General features: G+C 35.9%; 1 protein-coding gene across 3 annotated transcripts in view; it reads right to left on the bottom strand.

Annotated features, from left to right (window-relative positions):
* Nucleotides 1-1,651: 1,651 nt before the first annotated feature.
* ascc2 (activating signal cointegrator 1 complex subunit 2) overlaps nt 1,652-19,984 on the bottom strand; it is a 48,309-nt gene continuing 29,976 nt past the window's right edge. For all 3 annotated transcript variants that reach the window (XM_048556107.2, XM_048556108.2, XM_059655075.1), the window contains 8 exons: nt 19,788-19,862; nt 18,321-18,510; nt 16,199-16,404; nt 13,795-13,914; nt 9,807-10,025; nt 5,882-5,963; nt 3,585-3,679; nt 1,652-2,852 (listed from right to left, as the gene is read on the bottom strand). In XM_048556107.2, coding sequence (XP_048412064.2) covers nt 2,684-2,852; nt 3,585-3,679; nt 5,882-5,963; nt 9,807-10,025; nt 13,795-13,914; nt 16,199-16,404; nt 18,321-18,510; nt 19,788-19,862 — 1,156 coding nt within the window. In that variant the 3' untranslated portion in view covers nt 1,652-2,683. The remainder of the gene's footprint in view (nt 2,853-3,584; nt 3,680-5,881; nt 5,964-9,806; nt 10,026-13,794; nt 13,915-16,198; nt 16,405-18,320; nt 18,511-19,787; nt 19,863-19,984) is intronic.

Below are 19,984 nucleotides of genomic sequence, written 5' to 3'. Positions count from 1 at the left end.
CAGCTTTGTGTGAATACCTCTGACCAGATTACTATGTTCCTGTCCAATATACAGCAATGTTCTTCCAATAATGCATTGAGTGAAACAAAGGCATCTCTTTTCCTAGGGATCGTCTGAAACTGGACTAGATAATTCAGTTCACAATTGTGAATTATGATGATTGATTTTGGTTTGATTAATTGCCTGAGACTGAAATAGATCCTGTTGAACTGTGTTGTAGTTGACCACAATTAAAGGTAGAAGAGCCACATGGTACACCTCAAATGTAAGGCACAGGTTAATGTGCAATTGTGCAGTTATGCCAAGTGAAAATGCTTCAAGTAATATAGCTTTCAATTGTTGGCATAATTTTGCATTAACCTGTGCCATAAAACCACAGCAAAGTTTTACAAAACTAAACTGTTTTGAACTTTGTATGCACAAAGCCTACCTCAACTGGTTCTGAACAGTTGGAGCATTTTTTTTCCTCCAAGTATCAAGTTAGTCATGTTAATTCTTTCAACTAAAGGCTATTGACAGGTTTAGGAGAGATCATTTAGGATAATAGTTAATCACTAGAAGATCACACAACATTGTCTAAAACATATACACAAGTTGCTCTATTGGTACCATCTTAAGAGGGGTAATTATTATAAAAGGGGCAGTTTCAAAGAATGAATCAGGAGAGACAAGGAAGTGATGTCATTGTGACTTTAAAAAAAATTGATTAGGAAGTGAGCATTCACTGTTCAACCAATTTGAGATTGATCGTCATGCTTATGCTTTAACAAACAAGTCAGTGTTCAAACAAAAAGTTACTAGAAAAGAGACAGAGGATAGAGGCTAGGTAGAGTTAATAAATGGTATTTCTTAGTGGTTTGATGCATAATACAGAACTGAAGACAGAAGGGTAACTATAGCCAACAGAAGAGAAAAAGTGACGTGTCAGTATGCCAGAATGTGAGATGATATCCTGAAATGAATCAACTGGAATATCATTTCTTTTGTACTTGGTTTTATAAAGACTTACTGTGCACAACTTTGAAAATACACTGATCTTGTGCTGCACCAATTATCACCTTGTGTATAAACTAATTTTAATTGCTGTGCTAGTGGTAGCCATATCCCAAGCTGTGAAGGCCATAGCACTTTACTCCTTTAAAATGCTTCTCAAACCCTTTTTTTTAAAACCATATTTTGGTCATTTGCCCTAATACCTGTTTATGTAACTGTCAAACTTTACTTGTGCTAGTGAAGCATCTTGGGCTGTTTTACTATCTTAAATTTGTTACCTGATACACATACTAATGTGAGCAAGGTCCAGTTTCTTTTCAACAAACTATTCCTATAACTAATCACCATTGTTTTCCTTCATCATACATCTATTTTGATAAGTGTTTATTTCATAGTTTCTGTATCTCATTCTTTTCTTGTACCCCCTGCAGTATTCTGAATTGGAGAATGTTCCATTAAAGATATGGCAACTGTTTGCTACCATTTCAAGCAGAAGTGGATATATAGAATTGCAATCTGAATAAAAAGCTGATAGAAGCCATTTAAGGCTCAATAGAGGCTTAACCAAGGCCCTCGATTTTCAGGAAATTTAGAGATGGGCAGTAAATATCAGCTTTGCCACCGCTGTAACTGAGAAAGAAAAACTACCACACACGCTGACCAAGGGCTGTCTTTATTTTAAAATTCCTTGTGAACATTTGTCATATTTTAAATTGTACTCTAATAAACTGGTTTTAATAAAAAGAGGGTAGATTATGTAAATATTCCATACTAAAAAAAGGAATCAAGATTGTGCAAAACAAGCAATGTTGCACTACATAACTCAGTGTTTCTGATGCTGCTGTGGCCTCAATGGTAAAGAGTTAAAAATGATGAATTGTGCACATTATCTACAGTCTGCATGCTTGAAGCCATCCTCAAAATTGAGGATAAATCTATTTCAACCCACATTTAAATGATTATAAGTCAGACCGCAATTGTGCTCTGCCATGCATCTCGGGAGAGCAAATCTACATCAATATTTTCTCAAATGAATCATGAAGTAAAGGGTTTACCATGTTTTGAGCAGTCCAGGTCAAATGGGCAAACTCAACACCAGTGAAAGATTCAAGAGCAGGATGTACAGAAACACTTTTGGGACTGTGAAGGTTACAGTAACACCACAAGAAAAATAGTATTCAAAAATTGTCTTTTCTCATTAAAAAATAAAATTTCAATCAATGCAGTTGATAGATTTTTACAGTAGTTTAGCAATAATGTTCAGGGTATTAAATGTATTGCAGATTATGAATTACAGGCAAATTTGAGCACAACTAAATACGCAGAGGCACTGCTGTATTCAGCAACTCTATTTGAGTTAACAGTAAATAAACAAAAGATGACTACTCCAGTCACTCCAAAGCTGATATTCTAACTGTATCACTATATTTCAGTTGTTTTGACTTGTCATTCAAACAAGCCAATAGAAGGTAAATTGGCCAACTGACATGACAAATAATGTGGCAAAATATTTCAAAGATTGAACACCTTCTCTTGAGGAGAAAAATGGAAATACCTTACTGTACATCACATTTGGCTATAATTGCCTGAGAGAAGAAATTGTGGAAAGTTAGGAGCCCAATTTACTAGCTAGAAATGGCCACTGGAGGCAAATAAGTTTGTGATGGAGGCAAAAATGTTTGAAAAATAATTAAAATGGAATCATTCCTTTGTTCCTCTTCCTATCTGCAAGTGATCGCCGATTATGATTAGCTCGAAGGGATTTATTGGCCTCTTTCTTTCTTCTCTCTATTAGTGTTTCTTTCGATTGCCCTTGGCCTCTTACATTCCCCACAGCAGCACTAGAGTCATGCTTGAACCTGTAAAAGTAATATATAAATATATATTTAGAAGCAGTTAATTGAACAAGTTAGACAATTCCTTTTGCTTCTACTAGAGAAATCAACTATAAATGGTCACAACTGGATAATCATGGGAAGGAGGGACAAAAAAATCTAGGTAAGGCAGTGCAGGAATCAGCTGGATTTCTAATGTGCAGTTCTGTACAAATTTATAAACGCTTGTCAATCTAGACTTCCCACCTACAATGTGAATGCAAATAAGACATCTAATAATCCCGAGGGAGATGCAACTATTTCTTTTACAGCAGACTTTTGATAGATGTATATCCCAAAGCAATATCACAAGCTGGATTTTTTTGGTTAAGCTACATGTTACTTTTATAAACATAGTTGCAGGATTTTAATCATTAAAAAGTTAAATGGTCTAGCATTTTTGCATAACTTTGACAGCTGGAAATCGATGTGTCCAATACAAAAGAAGATTGAAATGCAATTCAGTGCCTGCAGGAACTTAGAGCCAATAATGGAAGCCATTATTTATACTGGTCCCCTGGACAATACTTAGTTTGTTACCTTCTTTGAAACTCAGATACTCACTTGTAAAATGGGCTTAGAAACAACCAAGGATAGTTAAAGATACAGTAATCAAAAACCCAGACAGATAAATGAGTTTACAACATCTAGAGACTTTTGTGAACACACTTCTGTTTCAAAATGTTTATAAGATTATTCTTACACCTCGATTCTTACCCTCTTCTGGCATTGAAGGTAGCACGTCTTGCCTCTGCTCTTTCCCTCAGCAATGCTGGGTCCTGTACAAACAGATCCCTCTTTGGAACTTCCTCCTAGAAATCAGAACATCATTACATTTTTCTCTATTTTCCACATTGCAAGAATCTTATTTATATGAACAGAAACAGATCATTGGTTAGCGAGTTTTGAGAAGATTTGTAGCTCAGGTTGAGGTTTTGGATGAGAGTTTGCTTGCTGAGCTGGAAGGTTAGTTTTCAGACGTTTCGTCACCATTCTAGGTAACATCATCAGTGAGCCTCGGACGAAGCGCTGGTGTTATGTCCCGCTTTCTATGTATCTGGTTAGGTTTCCTTGGGTTGGTGATGTCAATTCCGATTCTTTTTCTCAGGGGATGGTAGATTGGTTCCAAATCAATGTGTTTGTTGATGGAGTTCCGGTTGGAATGCCATGCTGCTAGGAATTCTTGTGCGTGTCTCTATTTGGCTTGTCTTAGGATGGATGTGTTGTCCCAATCAAAGTGGTGTCCTTCCTCATCTGTATGTAAGGATACGAGTGATAGTGGCTAGTTTTGTCGTTTTGTGGCTAGTTGATGTTCATGTATCCTGGTGGCTAGCTTTCTGCCAGTTTGTCCAATGTAGTGTTTGTCACAGTTCTTGCAAGGTATTTTGTAGATGACGTTTGTTTTGTTTGTTGTCTGTATAGGGTCTTTTTGACAACAAACAAAACAAACGTCATCTACAAAATACCTTGCAAGAACTGTGACAAACACTACATTGGACAAACTGGCAGAAAGCTAGCCACCAGGAATCATGAACATCAACTAGCCACAAAATGACATGACCCACTATCACTCATATCCTTACATACACATGAGGAAGGACAACACTTTGATTGGGACAACACATCCATCCTAGGACAAGCCAAACAGAGACACACATGAGAATTCCTAGAAGCATGGCATTCCAACCGGAACTCCATCAACAAACACATTGGCTCCAAATCAATCTACCATCCCCTGAGAAAAAGAACCGGAAATGACATCACCAACCCAAGGAAACCTAACCAGATAAATAGAAAGCGGGACATAACACCAGCGCTTCGTCGGAGGCACACTGATGAGGTTACCTAGAATGGGGACGAAATGTCTGAAAACTAACCTTCCACCTCAGCGAGCAAACTCACATCCAGATCTTTGGTTGCTTGCTAGATGACTTTCATAAGCATCATTAGTTTTCAGACATGCTTCATATAGATTAAAATTGAAAATGATAGTTGTCTGATCAATCTGAAGTTACATTCGTCATCAGCACAATGCACACACACAGTCAAATATGCTCATGATTTACGACAGAAGTTTTAAAAATTCAAACCCTGTTTTATAAGTATTTTGGCAGGATACCACAATAAAAAGTTACTGGTCCAATATACAAGTCCCCTACTCCATTAATAAGTATGGGATGGTAATAACAATGACTTATACTAGCAAAAGTGCTAAAGATATTGGGAGATTTTTTAAAAACTTAGAAATAGTAACAGAATATCAGTCACATTTTCCTCTCCACAGATGTTTCCTTCAAAAAAAAGTAAATGGACCCTCCTGAGTGAACTACTAATTTAACAACTTGATAATGAATGATTAAAAATAAATGTAAAAATAGTCAAAAGTTCAAACATCCTTCAAGTATTTTTCACAGAATGGGAGAGATTTAAATTGCATCATATTTTAGCTAAATCAACAAAATTGAAGCATAGATAAATCTTCGCATCAACATGATTGTAAATAAAAAAGTGACTACTTTTGAATAAAAGTAACCCCAGAATTGTGTAATAAGGAACTTTTCTTTTTAATTTGTTGCACAAGAGGAACAAGCTAAATTATAAGAAATTATTTTCAAACATATTTTAAATGAATGTTCAGATTTTCAAAACATGAAAGTAGGTATTGCAAACATGTAATTAGCAATTGGAGTAATGAATGAAATTTATAAAACTCTATGACAGGCTTCCCAAATCACCCATTGAATAGCTTATAGGAACGAAGGAATGATTGTTTCAGGTTGAGAAACAACCATTTCAAATTCATTATCAGTTGAAAGTCTGACCTGTAGCAATCTGAAACGGAATGTCAAAAGCACTGAATAAATTCATTGGATTTTAAAAGGAAATCGCACCTAGAACCACCCTTTAGCAAAACATAAAACATGTTTCTGAAACAAATTGCTGCTATTACTTGCATGTATTGGCTTCCAAAAACAAGCCAATTCCCAATGATTAAGATTACTAATTTGGATTACCTTTGGTGCTTCCTCTTCAGATTCATCATAATTTTCCTCCTCATCATCTTTTTGTCTCAGGATTCGAGGGATTGTAAATGGTCTTGGAAAAACAAAGTGAAATATGGCATGTCTGTAGCTGATACGTTTATTTGTGAAATTAGCATATTGGCAATTATCCTTAATGCACTTGGCCAGTTTTTAAAATCCTGTCTAGAAGATGAAAAAAACAACCAGCCATATTAATCTCAGAAGAGCGTGCCTAAGACCATAATATATAGGAACAGAAGTAGACCATTCAGTCCATTGAGTCTGCCCCACCATTTAATTTACAGATGACCCAGTCTCAATAGACCTCTCTAGTGAAGAATGCCACAGATTTACTACCCTCCTCATCTCTACCTTCAAAAGGATGATACCTTATTCTGACATTATGCCCTCTGGTCCTAGACTCTCCAACATGGCAAACAATTTTTCCTCATCTATCCTGTCAAGTATGTTTCAACAAGGTTGCCCCTCATTCTTCTACATTCCAATGAGTACAGGCCAAACTGTATTGCATAAAAAAAACACACGATGGACGATCGATAGATAAATAAATAAATACCTCTACTTATGACCTAGTCCTTCCATACCTGTTATCAGCCTAATGAACCTTCCCTACACTGACTCCAATGTTAGTAGATTCTTGTATTCCATTTCTGCAAACTTGGCAATAATACATTTGCTCATCTCATCTAAGTTGTCTATATCTATTGTAAATAATTAATCCCTATGGCATGTTACCAATTACAGGTTGCCATCTTGAAATGTCAAACCTGCTACAACACCCAACCCAACTCTAATTGTTAGTTAGCCAATCATCTATCCATGCTCAAATATAAATTCCAATATCATGGGCTCTTATTTTATCAAGTAGCCCAACTTTTGTACTTTATCAAATATCTTCTGAAAATCCAATTGTATTATATCCACAGTTTTCCCTTTAACCACCTTACTTGTTACTTCCTCAAAATAAATCTAATAAATTCCACAACTTCAGGTGACAATATTAACTCTGCATTAATTTCCTTATTCTGGAAATATGTAACCAGGAAAATTATAAGAAGGAGGAAATATAAATGCAATATTTGACTTTTTAAATACAACTTGATTCAATCAAAACAGCTTAAAAAGGAAAAAAATCATGTGACATAATACTAACTATGTTCTACAACTCTGCTACAAATTCACTTTCGACTGCTTAAACTTGCACAAACGATATCTGTACGAAAATAGAACCTCCCATGGTCTCACAATATCAAACTTTACACTCGTTATAAATTTCTCAGTTTATACTTGAGACATCACACCTTTCAACAGTTAAACTATCATAGGAACTCAAAACTCCTCAATCTGGCCACACAAGTCTACTATGATCTCTATTAATTCCAAAACAATTAATATTTGCTGATCAAGATTGATGGCTTTTGCTGGAACTGTGTCATATAATTCTAATAAAATTATCAAAATGTCCAAATTTGTTTGTTTGTTGCTGAAAAAGTTTGCATTCACATCTGCTCTCAAAATCAAAGTAATTAGCCCACCCAAATCTATGGTTACTACTCAATTTTCTTCCCAATACTCTTCATCCATGTTCTCCACAATAATTTGTTTCATAGACAAACATATATTTTACCACAAGTACAACACACCTAGGCTATCAAATCACAAGGCAAATACTAAACTCTTATATCACTGGGTAATGCACTGGTGACGACATATAATGTACCCTTGATTTTAAATGGCAGAAAACTGGCACACCTTATAAGTCAGGCTGAAATATTACTATTCAAACATTGTAAGTAGTGAAATTATCTGGAGGAAAAATAAGTCCAATTAAAGAGTTTTATAGCACAGGTACCAACTGACTGCTCACGTAGATGCCAGCTCACAAAATACTACTCCGTGCCATTCTCCTGCCCATTTCCCCATAATCTTTTCCACATCCACAAGCTTTCATTCTCTCCAGCACAGCATAGCAGCAGTGTGTACCATCAATAGGATGCACTACAGAAATATGCCAAGTTTCTTTAGACAACATCTTCCAAACCCACGACTAAAATGGCCTAGATGAACAAACACCACTTTGCAGGTTTCCTTCCAAGCCAGTCATCGTGATTTGGAGCTATACTGTCATTGGGTCAAATCCCGTCCTACAGCATTGTGGGTCCACCTAAACCAAATGGACTGCCACAGTTCAAAGAAGGTAGCTCACCTGCATCTTCTCAAAGCCAACTAGGGGTTGGCCAATAAATGCTGGTTCAGCCAGTGATGCTCATACCCATGAATGAATTGAACAAAAGCCCATGCAGCCCAGGCAACATTCTGGTAAATCTTCTCTGCACCCCCTACAAAGCCATCACATCCTTCTCATAATGTGACAACCAGAACTGTACACAGCACTCCAGTTGTTCTAACAATACCCCACCCTTATATTCTATGTCTTGGTTCATAAAAACAAGTATCCCATATGCCTTTTTAACCCCCTCATCTATCTGCACTGCTATCTTCAAGAATCCGAAGATATACATACCAAACCTCCAATCTTCAGTATTTTGCACGGATCCTAACATTTATAATATAATCCCTTGCTATGTTAGTCCTTTGTAAGTGCATTTCCTTATACTTTTCCAGGTTGAATTCCATTTGCCATTGTTCTACCCACCTGAGCACTCCTTGGGCATCCTCCTGCAGTTTATAGTTATCCCCCTCACTATTTACCACACAAGTAATATTTATGGCATCTGCGAACCTTTATTTGCATCCCCAACATTTAAGTCCAAATGATTTCGGCATAAAACAAAGACCTAGGGGCCCACTACCAATCCCTGCAGAATTCCACTAGAAACAGACTCCAGTCACAGAAACATGTCTGTACCATCACTTCCGCTCCCTGCCTCTCAGCAAATTTTTGACCCAACGTGCCACTTTGCTTAGCTCCCCATAGGGTCTTATTGTCTTGACCTATCTGCCATGACAAACCCAATCAAATGCCTTGCCAAAGTCCATGTCAGTAACAGTGAAATCATTGCCATCATCAGCACTTCTAGTTACCACCTCAAAAAATTTGGTCAAATTTGTCAAACACAACCTTCCCTTAACAAATCCATACCGATTATCCCCAATTAATTAATTTCTCTTCAACTGCAGATATGTTCTGTCCATCAGAATTTTTTTGAATAACATCTTCACCACCAAAGTTAGACTGACTGGCCTGTAATTTCCTGTCCATTCTTTCCACCATTTTTAAAATAATATGACAGTTAGCAGATCTCCAGCTCTCTTGCACCTCACCAGAAAGGATTAGAAAATTATATCTATGGCTCCTAATGACCCCTCCCTTAACTCTCTCAAGAAGTTGGAAACTCTTTATTTGGGCCTGGCGATTTATCCACAGCTGCCAAAACCCACTAGCACCTTCTCTTTTACTATGTTAATTTCTTGTAATATTTCACAGACCTCCATCCTTATGTCCAGACCCGCACCACCCATTCTCATTGTAAAGACCGACACAAAGTTTTTGTTAAGGATCGTTTCCATGTCTTCTCAATCCACACATACATTGCCTCTCTGGTCCCCATCTTTCTCCATAGTTTTTTCCTGACTCTCTATATATCTTTAAAAATCCTTTGTCTTTAAGATTTTTCAGTGTTTTGACCAAGAGACAAATAAACATGGAATGGTAGAATTGCACGAGAAGGGCACCATGCCAACCTAGATTTTGTAACCGTGTAAACATTTCCAAGTATAATCTTTGAAAAAAGATCATAACAGTATGTTCTGTTAGGCGTGTTTTACTTATATTTTTACCTATATGAAAAATCTGTGCTAAAATTAATGGCTATCATTCCAGTTTCTGCATTTTGTAATAATTTATTCAATTCTGCTCATCCATTCATCCTACCTTCTACTGATTAGTTCATCATCTAAATCCACATCGTTTGCTCCTACTTGGTTGCCATCATAAGTATCATCATATTCATCATCATAGTCGCCTGCATAAAACTGGACTCCGTCTTCTACTGGTGCTTCCTCGGCTACTACACTGTAGGCATTATATCTTTCCTTCTGTTGTGCAATGTGTGTTTTATCATCAAGCAGCGTTGTTCCCTCTTTCCCTTTTCTGCAAAATAGAACACAAATATCATCCAGCACTATTTTCTCAAAGATTAGCGAGTGTACTTTGGGTTTATTTCATAAATTCAGATTATTCAGTGGCCAGAGTATACACTATTCACATAGTACTGTAATTGACACAAAGCACAATGCCATATAGGAGCAGCCAGTCTGCCTATTGGCCTTTGTCAGCTTTCAAAGAAAAGCTATTTAAATTAGTCCCATTCCCTTGATTTTTCCCCATTGCTTTGCACAATATTCGCCTTGAATAAGTTGTCGAGTTCCATTGAAGTTATTATTGAATCTGGCAACACATTAACATAATAATATTCCACTGGAAAATAAAACTCCCCCCCCCCCATCTCCCTTCTAGTGCTTTTGCCAAATACCTTGGGTCTGTGCACTATGGTAACAAAGCATTCTGTCATTTGAAGCGGTTTCTCATTAATTTATCAAACCAATTTGAACACGTCTATCAAATTACTCTAAGTTAAGGAGATCAATTTTACCTTTTGCCTCTCCATATAACCAGAATGTTGAACCCTGGCACCATTCCAGTAAATCTCTTCTGCACCTCCCCCAAGGCCTTGGCAGCCTTCCTAAAGCATGGTGTCTGAAATTGGACACAATACTCTTTCTGGGGTCTAACAATTGATATTTAAAGGAATATAGCAACTGCTGTTGAATTTTACATTTTTTGCATGAAGCCTAGAATCTGTCATGTTTTTCATTAGTTTTCTCAAGTCGAACTATTACCTTCAAAAACTTGAGTACATATTCCTTAGTTTCTATTTCATCAACAGTGGAGGTTATCCTGCAGGATTCTTCTCAACCTCTCCCCTTGCCTGAGGCATTGTAATCCTCAGGTTGAAGCACCACCAGTTGTCTCTTATGGTTTGATAAGACTATGTCAACCTTACATTTAAGTTTTCCTGCACCCATAGAAATTGTGAGATTCAGTCTACATTACTTTTACTCATTCCTTCTAAAAGGAATGAAGGACTTTGCACTCTTCTGTATTAAATTGTATCTGCCATGAGTCATCCCAATGCACCAATCCAAGTCAGATACAACGTTCCCCACTGTTTCCAATTGTTGCAAGTTTCATGTCAAGTGCAAACTCAGAAATTATGCTCAGTATTCTCTAATTCAGGCTATCATTTACACCGCAAAAACAGCAATAGTCCCAATACCAGTGCTGGTGATTTTTTTTTGGGGGGAATCATCTTTGTACAATATCCTTGGAAGCAACTGTTCACCATCACTTCCTGCCCCTTAGTCAGTTTTGCATCCTCAATATTACTGCTCCTGTAATACTTTGAAAACTTCAATTTTGCTATCAAATCTGTTATGAGAGATTTTAAGAAACGCCTTTTGAAATTCCTATACAATCAATTACACTACCTTCGTCAGCCTCTTTCTTCAAAAGGACTCAATCAAAACAGTTAAATATCCTATTTGCTTTCAATGAAACCATTCTGGCTGCCATCTGTGAACCCCTATTTTCCAAATGACAATTAATTTTGGGCTGGATGATCGTCTCAAAGTTTCTGCACCAATGTTAGTCTAATTGACCTATAAGAGTCACATTTACACCTCTTCTCTTTTTTAAAACTAGGGACATATAATTGACAACCATGCAGTCCTCTGGCATTACTACATATCTCAAGAAAATTGAAAGGCTGTGGCTATAACATTTGCCATCTCCAATTATGATGTAGGCTATCCAGAGCAGGAAATTTTTCTAGAACAGAAAGCAAGAATAAAATTCGAAGCCCAATAAAAGAATCAGAATTGGCCCTTTGCTACTTGCAATGAACTTGAATGCATGTCGATTTGAATGCAAACTCCCTGGCAATATTAAGGATCCTAAATCAAATCAGTTTGTGCAGCTTCAATATAGTTGATAGTGAGTGATTATGAGTTAACACCACAAAGCAGAAAAATTTCAAGTACAGCTACTGTAGGATGTTGAAATTACCATGTTCAAAACATGATAAATTATTTTTTGAAGATAGGATCAAAGAATATGACTAAGACAGAGTGAATGGTGGCTATTCAAGTTAAGTGCCAAACACAGACAGACATTCAGAATGTTACGTAATGTGTTTCCTATTAGAAGGAAAATAAAAACATGGCACAGCAATAAATGGTACAGGACAATATCATGAAATCTCAGTTTTCAAAATGTGACTCAGACCTATTTTCTCCTTCTTCGGGCTGATTCTTTAGGTTTTATGCTACTGATAATAACCACCCTGGGGAGATTTTACCTTGTGATCATTCAACCAGTATAAATTTAAGACAGACAGCATTGAAAGGCTATTTGACATGGTACATTTTTACTTCGTTATTGTGTTAATCATTTTACATTAAGCCTGATCCTTCCTGTTTTCATCCAACATCTACACATCCATTTTCCAGCAGAGGTCAGTAGAATACTTATAAAGCAGGAGCTTCGACTAACACCGCCCTAAAGATATTAAAGCAAATGACAACTGCTGCCCTAATTGAGATCAATTCATTTGACTTGGAACAGGAACGAAATATAGAAGTCAACGGTCAGAAGAGTTTACTACTTGTCCTGGTAATGCCACTTGAGCAGAGGATCCGAGTGATACAACACACAGTATTGAGGGGACATGCAAACATTCACACACAAGCTGCAAAATTTTAAAAAACTCTACAAGAATATAAAACACAGATTAAAAATAGAAATTTTTTACAAATCCATTCTAAGATTAACAAAAGTTTATTCAATTAAGACAATATTTTGATCTTTTTAATTGCACATAAAGTGTGTATTGATCTCAAATATTTCAGAATTGAAGATACTGGTAAATCTTGTACCTATTAGCTGCCTCAATCTGGCCAGCCATAAATGTGTGTGCACAGTTTCATCAGTTGAGTAATTACAGATATAAATACACTCCTCTCAAGAAGCTGAACAGCTGTTGAAACATTAATAAACAATATCTCGCTAATTTCTAGTCTATATTCCAATATAGAACATAAATCCCTACACATCACCAAAAATTTTTAACTTGTGCTCAAGAATCTTAAAATACACCCAGTAACGATAGCCTAGGAAGCTTAAAATTAAGCCATAAAAGAGTTACAAGGTTTGATTTTTAGGCTGAATCACTTAGATTTGTTCGTCTCAGTAGCAGATTATCATTATTTTTAAGTTGACTACAGTTATGGCATGCAGAGAAGAGGAAGTTCTCCAATAACCATGTTCCTCTTCTCAGGTTCCCAATAGTGATGCCCAGTGCCATGTCAGGTAGTTATTTAGTCCACTGCAGTCCAGACCCGATTGTTCCATTAGGAAGCAGGTACAGAAGCACTCAAGAGAAATTAACAATGCAAGATGTGTCACTGTGTTATGTAGTTTACCCCTGATGTTTCAGAGGTTATGCTATTTAATCTTGTGTGTCCATTTTTGGCTTACTTTAAGTTTAGAAATAATCAAAGGATTGCAATATAAAAGATTTGCATCTCATCTAGCCATGGAAGTACACGGAATTCTGAATCAACCATTATATATAAAAATAAATGACTTTTTTGGGGGGAGTGTGTGCAGGTGATTTGGTTAAACGCAAAGCCACTTTAAATTGTTTGCGCAGTCATGACAAATTAAAGCAGCCAATACTCATTTGGTCTGTGCTGGAACTTTCAGGTTGTTCTACAGCTGTGAAGCTAAGACGACCGATTAGGATTTAATCCACAATTCCATAATAATCTCAACTTTTAATTCAATAAAGTAGCAAACTCACTTCTTGCCTTTCCAGATTTTGGACATGTCCACAGAATTTTTGCTGAAAACATCAAACTCATCATGGTCAAATACATTTTGTCGTGTTGACAGAATTGATTCTTCTTCTTTTTTCACCTGCCTAATAAAAACAAAGTACACTAAAGTTTGGCACTGCCATATAGAACACTACAACTACAATTTGTATTTAGAAGGCTATTAAATTCCACAAGGCATCCTTTAAAAACGTAGTGCTAGCATATTTAGCAATTAAATCCGATATTCACTTTATGAGAATAAAGACTTTAGCAAAATTACTAAACATCAAATGTTTGATAGTGGAAACCATTCAGGATAAAAATGAAAAAAAACTAAATTTTAGAAATACAAGGACATGGTAAATTGTACAATCAATCTGGAATGAAAAGGTGTTCAAATGCCTCTATACGATATTGTGTCAAAGTGCAAAAAACCCAACAGCTTAAATCCTGGATAACAAAGTGTGGAGCTGGATGAACGCAGAAGGCCAAGCAGCATCCTAGGAGCACAAAAGCTGACATTTCAGGCCCAGACCCTTCATTAGAAAATCCTGTGGTCAGTGTGTTTTGATATATATGTTGTACCCTTCATTAAAATACAAGCCAACTGCAAGGGTAACTGTTAAGTGCAAGTGCCTCATAAACAAGTTTAATGAGCTTCTCCGCATTAATTAAAAAATAGAAGTTATCTTGGAAAACATTTGCATTCAAAGAATTTCAGCCTTCAATTCAAAAAGTATTGTGAGTACATAGACTTGTTTACTTCCATTTACAAGCAGATCTGATGACATTTCAGCCATCCTGTAAACCTGAAAACAACTTAAAGAGTTGGGATGCAGAGGATGGAAACAGAGGAGATACAACTTACACTAGGACCTGTAGTCTGTTTTCAGTGGACACACTGAAACGGGAGCCCCAGTTTAAATGTTATAGCAAAGTGATCCTGGCAAAATTTCATTAAAATATTTAATGTTAAAAAGGCTTCATCTCTCATGTGTGCTGCTTACAGTGAAACACAAGAACTGTTATCTTTAAACAAAAACAGATGACAGATATACATCAAACTCGAGAAGTACTGGTTGTGGTGACTGAATAAGTCAAATTACGTTGATTACTCAAGACCATGTAACAAAAACAAAGTTGTGTGAAACTAGTAAATGGAAGGCCTTTATTTATTGACACATACACATGAATATTCTGAATGTATTTAAATTTTTATCCATTACCATTTTGGAACCATGAATGTAAACAATCGTGTGTCTCTTTCTCAGTTTGGACATATTAATGTAAAAAAATAAACAGATCATAGCTTTCACTCAATTCTCATTTAATTCTTATGTCCAGCTGATATTTAAATACTTTTCACAAACTGAAATTGTCTATAGACTAACGGTAACGTTTTCAGCATAGATTGGATGCCATTGAAACAACTCGGTCACAACTATTTTTCAAATATATAAGAACTGCGGCTGGAGATATAAAACAAAAACAGTAACTGCCAGTGAAATTCAGGTCAGACAGCATCTGTGGGAAGAAAGCAGAGTTAACATTTCAATTCTAGTCATCAGACTCAAAATATTAACTCTGGTTCTCCCCCCACAGATGTTGGCAGACCTGCTGAGTTTCACCAGCAATTTCTATTTTTGTTTCGCAGCTATTTCTCACACTGATGCAAACCAAAAAAATGCTCAATATAACCTTAACCAATGTTTATGAAAACTTGTGCTGGAGCTTTGCATGAAATAATTTTAAAAAATAGAATGCTGAAAGAGTGTAACAAGTCCAACACAATAAGTACAATCTGAAAAGTTGTACATACCTCCTTCAGTAAATATATCAGGCCCTTGGTCTATGGCTTCCTAACTTGAGTGGTGAATTGTTATTAATTTACATTTATCCAACCGAAAAAAGTATGACAGCTGAAGTACAATGTGAAGTAAATTCAACAACTAACATTGCACATTATTTGCAAAACATCCAATAAAATTATAAAAGGACCCTATGGATAAGGGGGTGGCATTTAAACACAATTGTGCTGGCCGCATACAGCATAGATTTATATTCTGATGTACCATATTAGAGACGTCAAGTCAGAAAATGTAAATAATTAAAACAATAAACTTCATTCTTGTGAATTTGATAATTCAGGGTTCTAAAACAGAATCTAGATTCAGGTAGATAACTGCAACAAAGACAATTAAACATTATGTTGAACGCACTCAGACACCAGCTCAGACATTATGACCAAAGAATCTGGTTCCAGCTGAGAAATCAACCATGGGCAATAGTTCAGTATAGTTTCAGCTTGATAATTTGCAGTTAAGTGTAAACAAACAGGGAATTTGCAAACAAAATTTCAATTTAAAGGTATGCATCTTGATTTCTTACCTCTGAAGAGTTCTGTCTAATTTGCGAAGTGAAGGTGCTATTTTATCTTCAAGGATATCATTAATTACTTTTTCTGCATTGTAATTATATTCTTCCAGACATTCAAGAATGAAGCCTTCCCCAAGGTGTGATAGAATGTCCTTCACTTGAAAAATTAGAGACTCCAGTTCAACTCCTGTTATTTTGGCAGCTGTTGCACCTGCACACTATTTACAAAATCAGGAATAAATATATCTTCCGAATTTCAGGAAATAGTTTTAAAATAAAGGCTACTTTTTCATACTTTAATTGAATCTACAGTGACAGATATATTAATCCACCCCAAATTTAATTTCAAACTTAATTAAACTTCAAAGGTTACAAAACATATAAAAAGAATACAATATTAATAAAATTTCAGTCTGCATGCACTTCACATCATTTTTTCCTACGTTATAAATTCTCCAATACCCAGAGTTATAATTCAAAACAGCTGTGTAAACTGTTATGATGTCATTACATTCTCCTGTCTGTGGAAGCATTAGGCAATCAAAAACAAAATCAGGAACAACAGAGAAAAAGAATAAAAACAAAATTCTGGAGAAACACTTCATGTCTGACAGCATCTGAGGAGACAGAAATAGAGTTTACAGTCAAGTCCAATATGACTCTTCTTTGGAACAGTCAGAATTTTTCAAATGAGTAAGGCTTGTAAACTTTCAAATAATATTTTGTACTCTAATTTCAGAATTGTTCTCAAGTTTTGTTTTTGGTCAGTTCCTGAATTCAATTAATTTCAGAAGAGTATTTGTCTAAATATTTTCTTCAGTTTTAAGTCTTTTCCTAAGTGCCCGTGAAATGAAGTGGGTTCCTAGGCCTTTTTGGAAGGCAGTTAAAAGTCTAATCACATCACTGTGGGTCTGGAGGCACAGGTACACCACACCAATGGCAGACTTCCTTCAGGGAATTCAGTGAACCAGACAGACGTTTTACAACAATTTATGACAGTTGTTAATTTATCTTGTACTTTAAGCCAATAAAACTACCTGCACATTTAGATAGTGGTCTGGAGTACCTTGGGCTTTGTATATTTGCACAAAAATAAATCACTAGGATGGTGTGTTTCTTTTCTCTAAAAGAGGCTCTTCCACTCCTGATGTACTGTAGCACTCCTTTATTTACAACTGTACACTGCGCATTACTAAATGCATACCTCTATTTGGCCACTCTTTATATGCTCATTCTGGTCTGATGTCTTCTCTTCTACTTGTGCCTCATTCAGTTCATCAGTTATATCATCTTATTTACATATTTCTCATTATATCATTGTTGGCAATAGCTGCCCATTCCTGAGCCTAGATTTAAAGATTTAATTAACTGAATTTAAATTTCACCAGCTGACATGGTGGGATTTAAATGTGTATTCCCAGAGAATTAGTCTGGATCTCTGGATTGTCAGTCTATCGATAATATCAGCATCTCCCCTTCTCAACAACAGACGAAGACATAGGAAAAATAAAGTATGCACATACAATGAGCAAAATTCAGAATTGCTTGACCCAGACATTTTGACGAACTATTGCTTTCACTCATTGCATGTACTGCTTCAGCTGAAAATCTGGTTCTCACCAATCAAAATGTGTCGTAAACAGGTCAGAATAAACCTGCCAGGTAAATCTTTTTCTTTCCACTATGTTTACTTTCTTTTCTGAACCAATCCATGCATTCACTACCCATCTTAAAAGACATAGGGTGTACCAATTTGAATGAATCTGATCCAGCACTGTAATCTGTTCAAAACACACAGAAAGAACATATTCGCACAATATGGTAACTGTGACTCTCTCCAATTTAAGTGGCATTACTTAGAACAAAACTTTAAACTTCCTCCTGAAGAACTGGTTAACCAAGACAATTTGGTTGTTTTGAAACCAAGTTTCATGCATTCGAAGAGCTCCAGCGCAGAATCATAGAATTGTGACAACTATTATTTGCCAACTATCCCTTCCCTGAAACAGGGCCACACAGATGTCAATTTATCCTTGTTGGTAACCAAGACCAGTTTGAACTTGTTATCTTCCAAGTCTGTAAAACTCGACCTATTGTTGGATAAATTTACAATCCCATCCTATTTAGTACTTACATGATCATCATTTTCATATTCTGGCTGTTTAAGCTCTTGCTCCGTTTCACCATTTACAGCTGAAATTTCGTTGCTACAAGAGGCATGTTGAATGAGAGCATTTCCAGTGGCAAAGGTAGGTTTGTTCCTACCACTAGCTTCCCATGCACTGTCAACAGCTTTGGTGATATAAGATGTTCTAGTTTCATCACTAAAGTTTAAGTTAAGATAAACACAAAACAAAACTGGTGTACAATGATGCGCATCTTATACTGAACCAAAGAAATAACAACTGAAATATGTAAAGAATCAGTGCAGTCACATAATAGACTAAATGGTATCCTTCTCACTATAACAATTCTGTGATTTAGAATTCCAAATGGTTAACAAAAGATTTTCATTGAGAAATAACTGTTTTGTTCCATACAATTTTTAAATCAATCTTTACTCCTAAAAATTGCCCAAACTATTTTCTAATTTGTTGTTAATGCTCATCACATTTTTAAATTCATTTTAGTTTAACAGGATTAAGTTTTCCATGTTAAAACTTCTTATGCCAATTCAATATTAGTTGTTTACAAGACTGTGGTTGAAATAATTTCAAATGCAACACTCTCCAATAATAAATAAGTGCCACAAGTCTTTTAGAGCAGTGATATCACTTTGCTCTCCATTCCCAATACACACAGTGCTAACAAATACCACAGAAACTGTCATAACATTTCCTTGCTATCTTCTAATGCAAGGGAATTGTAGCATTTTTCAGGTGATCATGGTCACATCATTAGACAGGCTTGAGAACAGAGGGACTCTAATGATTGCACTTCTTAATATAGAAGTTTAGGACATAGCAAAAAAAATCTACAAAACAAAGGTGCACAAGTTGGTTGAGTTTTGTTTGGGATAAATATTATCCTAACAAAAATGGTGGTTGTTCAACGTAGCTCCAACGTCCAAGTCGTTGGGCTTGTCTTTCACTAGGTTTCTCTTCCCTTAAAATATTAGCTTGTGAGCTTGTGTACGTAACAAAGGAGATGTTGGTTTGAGGTCTAGGGCTTATATGCTTTGAACATGTCGGCACCATTGTACTTTTCTAATACCTGTACTCAACATTTTCCTCAAAAAGTAGTAATATGGTTTTTAAAGCATATAAAAATAATAATTCACCAAACTGCACAACACCTGCATTTAGTCACCACTGCCATGTAATTTCTATGATGGCATCCAAGTGGAAAACATGTTTATCCAATCATAGAAAAAAATCAAAACATTACTGAAAAAATTCATCACCCCACCAAAATTAATTTGTAAACTTACATTTATGGATTAAATTATCTAAATATTTTAAAAGGACCCCAAAGAATGTGCTTTCGTGCCACATTTATAACAAAATCATAAAGTGTTCTACTATCTTCCTCCGATCCTAACCAAGGCCCAAAATTCCAATTTTAGCTATCATGAACTCCCAAACCAAACAGTGAAGGATACAGTGCAGGAAATGCCTGTTGTAGAAGGCTGATATCATCTGCCACTGGAAATTGCTCATCATAGTCCATCAGAAACCTATGTAGAGAATAATGAGATTTCATAAAGAAAACATTTTTTGAAGTGAGGTTTAATAATACTGGTTTTGTGCACAACCACAGCATTTATCATTTTAAAACATAAATAATTGACCTGAATCA

Source organism: Stegostoma tigrinum, chromosome 26 (genome assembly GCF_030684315.1).
Source record: "Stegostoma tigrinum isolate sSteTig4 chromosome 26, sSteTig4.hap1, whole genome shotgun sequence".
In the NCBI taxonomy this organism is placed as follows: domain Eukaryota; kingdom Metazoa; phylum Chordata; class Chondrichthyes; order Orectolobiformes; family Stegostomatidae; genus Stegostoma; species Stegostoma tigrinum.
Note: the sequence above shows the minus strand (reverse complement) of the source record. Positions and strands in the feature narration are given on the sequence as shown.